The sequence below is a fragment of the Papilio polytes genome, unplaced genomic scaffold (assembly GCF_000836215.1).
Source record: "Papilio polytes unplaced genomic scaffold, Ppol_1.0 DF822733.1, whole genome shotgun sequence".
NCBI lineage: Eukaryota > Metazoa > Arthropoda > Insecta > Lepidoptera > Papilionidae > Papilio > Papilio polytes.
The window spans coordinates 325,928-329,606 of record NW_013526471.1 but is presented as its reverse complement, the minus strand read 5'-3'; the positions used below and the strand labels follow the sequence as shown (position 1 = coordinate 329,606).

General features: G+C 36.5%; 2 protein-coding genes across 2 annotated transcripts in view; one reads left to right on the top strand and one right to left on the bottom strand.

Moving 5' to 3' along the window:
* Window positions 1-16: 16 nt before the first annotated feature.
* On the bottom strand, window positions 17-2,036 carry LOC106105686 (E3 ubiquitin-protein ligase TM129). Its single transcript, XM_013286113.1, has 4 exons — window positions 1,281-2,036; window positions 1,043-1,172; window positions 715-969; window positions 17-480 (listed from the first exon to the last, which is right to left on the bottom strand). Exons 1-4 carry the CDS (start codon window positions 1,706-1,708, stop codon window positions 229-231), a joined length of 1,065 nt encoding a protein of 354 aa, XP_013141567.1. The 5' UTR covers window positions 1,709-2,036; the 3' UTR covers window positions 17-228.
* A 211-nt stretch (window positions 2,037-2,247) lies between these two features.
* The window catches only part of LOC106105643 (coatomer subunit beta), a 4,096-nt gene continuing 2,664 nt past the window's right edge, over window positions 2,248-3,679 (top strand). The window contains exons 1-5 of the mRNA XM_013286067.1: window positions 2,248-2,422; window positions 2,749-2,843; window positions 2,970-3,199; window positions 3,327-3,496; window positions 3,581-3,676. Of these exons, the coding sequence (XP_013141521.1) occupies window positions 2,753-2,843; window positions 2,970-3,199; window positions 3,327-3,496; window positions 3,581-3,676 (587 nt within the window). The 5' untranslated portion in view covers window positions 2,248-2,422; window positions 2,749-2,752. The remainder of the gene's footprint in view (window positions 2,423-2,748; window positions 2,844-2,969; window positions 3,200-3,326; window positions 3,497-3,580; window positions 3,677-3,679) is intronic.

The window sequence follows — 3,679 nt, the reverse complement described above, 5'->3', positions numbered from 1 at the left end:
ACCAATAACAAACACGTACATAACACTTACAGCAGACATTTCGTCTTCATGATGTGTTTTACGTTATCCGACTCGAAGGACCAAGATTTATGTTCATGTTAATTTCGTAAAGATTGTCATTTTCATTAACTTGGTTATGGATTTCGGCACAGAATGAATTGATCTCCCCGCTCTATCAGCCATCATATCTTAATTCACTCACTTCTTAAGCATATCCTCTATCACAATCTATATTTTCTTTGGTCTTTCACCACCTTTGTAGGCAGTAAATTTTAATGTCATGTGAATTTTACAATAATTCAAGGTATATTGGTATATTATAAATATAGTATGTGTGTCCGGTGTTTTGGCATACCTGCAGTTACACTGCTGGCAGGGCGGCGGCGCGATGCCGGCGAACGCCTCGGGTACAGGCTGGCAGCGCCGGTCCAGCTTCACGTCCGCCATGTTCTGCATGCACCCAATGCACTGCTCCACCTCCTAGTATATGTGATATACAAAAACAAGCATCAGTAGCTGTAGTTAAATTCATTTATGCCAAATTTGAGCAAAACATTTTGAGACATTCTAGAGACAGTCACAACCATCCATCCATCTAAACTTTGACATTTTTAGCATTAAGTAAATAGTAAGGCTGCTAGATCCTCAGACTTCCAAATCAAGTAATCACCACATAAATAATTCTATTTCATTTAGTATGTTTTGGTAGTTTACCTGATCAAAATAGTAGGTAGGGTTCTGGTCGACATAATGTTTAAACTGTGTGATAAATCTCTCAACAACGGTGGGCATTAGCGAGATATGTTCGGGCACGCGCACGGGTCGCGGCAAGCGGGGCTGCAGCTCGCGCAGTGCGTTCGTCGTCAGTCGGAAAGAGAAGGGCTCTACATCAGGCCGGTACGGGATCAATTCTACATTCACATATTGCACCTCTCCCTCACCCGTTGGAGTCAGCGTGTGGTTGTCAGTCTGTATATGAAAAAAAAATGATAGTTAGAATTTAAAAGCCATAATAATTATGTAAATTTGAAGTATAACTTACAGCAGTAGCAAATAAGGAACAATCTTCATGCTTTACAGCATTCACACCATATTGTGTAACTCTGAGGAGCCAAGCGTCAGTGGCCACCAACTTGCTAGTGGCAGTCAATGGTATACATACTTTATCCACGCTGCAAGAGAAGTCTTAATGTTTAAAACACATGGGTACTTAACATATTTATTACTTTCTGATATTAATGTATTTTAGTGTATCTTGTTCATGTATATAACAAGATTACCTTCGAAAAGCAATGTTGATAGTATTAGCGACCACCCGCCAATCGCTGCCTTCCGTAACATAACATAAAAGAGGCCGTACCACAGGATGCTTCTGTTTCCCATATTCCCACCAGCAAACGAGCTTATAGCACATCACTAACGCTAGAGCAACCGTAGACGTAAATGCCGCCGTCATCCATGACCCAGTCTCTCCACCACACCACAGGGTAAAAATATATCCCAAGGGCAAACAAGAATGGATAAAAGCCGTTATTGATATTCTCTTCATATGATATCCGATAAAGTTCGTGTTTTCGGAACCTAAAAATCCCTCAAATATTTGAGGAATAGTAAACCCAGCAGCCACAAACTCTGTGGGTGGATAAATAACGCAAAAGGAAAATAACAAATAGAATAATGTGAGAAGTATATCCATTGCGATGGGCATTCAAATTCACAAACAGTTTATTATTTCTAACTAATATTACAACGCACAAGACGAAATCATAACATAACAGATGCGCAACTTCCTTCTTGTTTTTATTAAAATTGTAAAATACCAATAGTTCTTATCAATTACAAATTCTTAAAATTGACATTTGACAAATGGTCTGACAATGACATTAGGAAAACCCTTGCCTAGGTGAAGTCCAGACGGTCCAGACCAAGTCCAGACCACCCTAGCGAATCCTAGCCCAAATCCCGCACAAAGCACTTGCAATAGTTCTACAGTTCTAATGAAAAATCGATAATACTGTAAAATCTGTATTCCACTTTAGATTCAGATAATTTGGCGAAAGAAAAAGGTAAACAAGCTTATGGTTTTTTCTTTAATGAAAAATAATTTATTGCTATGACTCGTATGAAATAGAAAAAAACGGCACGTTTGCACTTCTGCATTATTCAATTCTTTTTTTCCACGTTGTTCAAAGAAACTGCTATAATAATTTTTTTTTGAAAATAGTTTTCAGAACGAACAATGATATATCAATGTCAATTGTCAAAGTGAAATGTGGATGTGGACACGTATTGATCAAAATTGTTTGATTTATTTTTGAAATTACTTGATTAGTTTGGTTTTATTAAGTGTTTTAAATTCGTTCTGAATAATTTTAGTGTAATCGTGGCAAATTTTTCACACAGAAGCCGTCCTTTTCTCCAGGTACATTTTCAACAAACATACGCATACTTATTTATATTAATAAAATTGTTAATTTCCCTAGGATCTTCTACAATAATTAGGAATAAGAAAATAACGTAACCAAATACGAATATACAGTTTTTAAGACCAAAAAAATAGATAACCGGCATTTTTGTATACTTTTTAAAATCATAAAACGAATATTAAACATCATTGATTCATACATTCCCAAGCATAGATTATAATTTTATCTATTTCGTTCTTTATTAACCTCAGCTGTGGTTTATAGCTTTAATGAAAAGCTTCTTTGTAATAAGATGTGTCACCAAAATTGTATTGCATTTTAGCACAATGGCAGGTGTGGAACAGCCCTGCTACACTCTGATCAACTTTCCCACGGACACGGAGCCTCACAATGACATGCAGCTTAAACTTGATCTAGGTAACATTAGTGCTGTGTTCTAATAGTATATATTTTTTGTGAAATAACCACATTAGATGAGTTTTATTATTTCCTATTACTATTTTAAATAATGTAGAATTGGTGCATATTATTTTTTTGCAACAGAAAAGGGAGATATAAAGAAAAAGATTGAAGCATTAAAGAAGACTATTGGCATTATTCTCTCCGGTGAGAAGATTCCAGGTCTTTTGATGATCATCATAAGATTTGTGTTGCCATTACAAGATCATACTATTAAGAAGCTTCTACTGATATTTTGGGAGATTGTTCCTAAGACAACATCAGATGGAAAACTCCTGCAAGAAATGATTCTTGTTTGTGATGCATATAGGAAGGTAAGAATTCTGTTTATGTTATGTACGGCTAGGTGTATTAATTATAACTTTATATAACAAAAATACTGTTTATATACCACTGTTAAATTCTATGATCAAGTTAGAGGTGTGTGTTTTAAATTGTCAGGACTTGCAACACCCCAATGAGTTCATCCGTGGCTCGACACTGCGCTTCCTGTGCAAGCTTAAGGAGCCAGAGCTTTTGGAGCCACTGATGCCTGCCATCCGAGCCTGCCTTGAGCACCGACACTCCTATGTGCGCCGAAATGCAGTTCTCGCTATATTTACTATCTATAGGTATTTCATTATTATTTTAGTATCCCTAAAGTTACACCTTTTTTAATTTAATTTCATTTGTGTAAAATTATAAATGTTTTCCAGAAATTTCGAGTTCCTAATCCCTGATGCACCTGAACTGGTGGGGAACTTCCTAGAGAATGAGCAGGATATGTCGTGCAAGCGCAATGCTTTCCTGATGCT

What these genes read in the sequence shown, in the direction of transcription:
- LOC106105686 (XM_013286113.1), bottom strand. Translation starts at nt 1,708, where the DNA reads ATGCCCATCGCAATGGATATACTTCTCACATTATTCTATTTGTTATTT. An exon ending in GTTCCTTATTTGCTACTGCT is followed by an intron (nt 970 to 1,042) that starts GTAAGTTATACT and finishes TTTCATATACAG; the next exon opens with ACTGACAACCACACGCTGAC. An exon ending in CTACCTACTATTTTGATCAG is followed by an intron (nt 481 to 714) that starts GTAAACTACCAA and finishes CACATATACTAG; the next exon opens with GAGGTGGAGCAGTGCATTGG.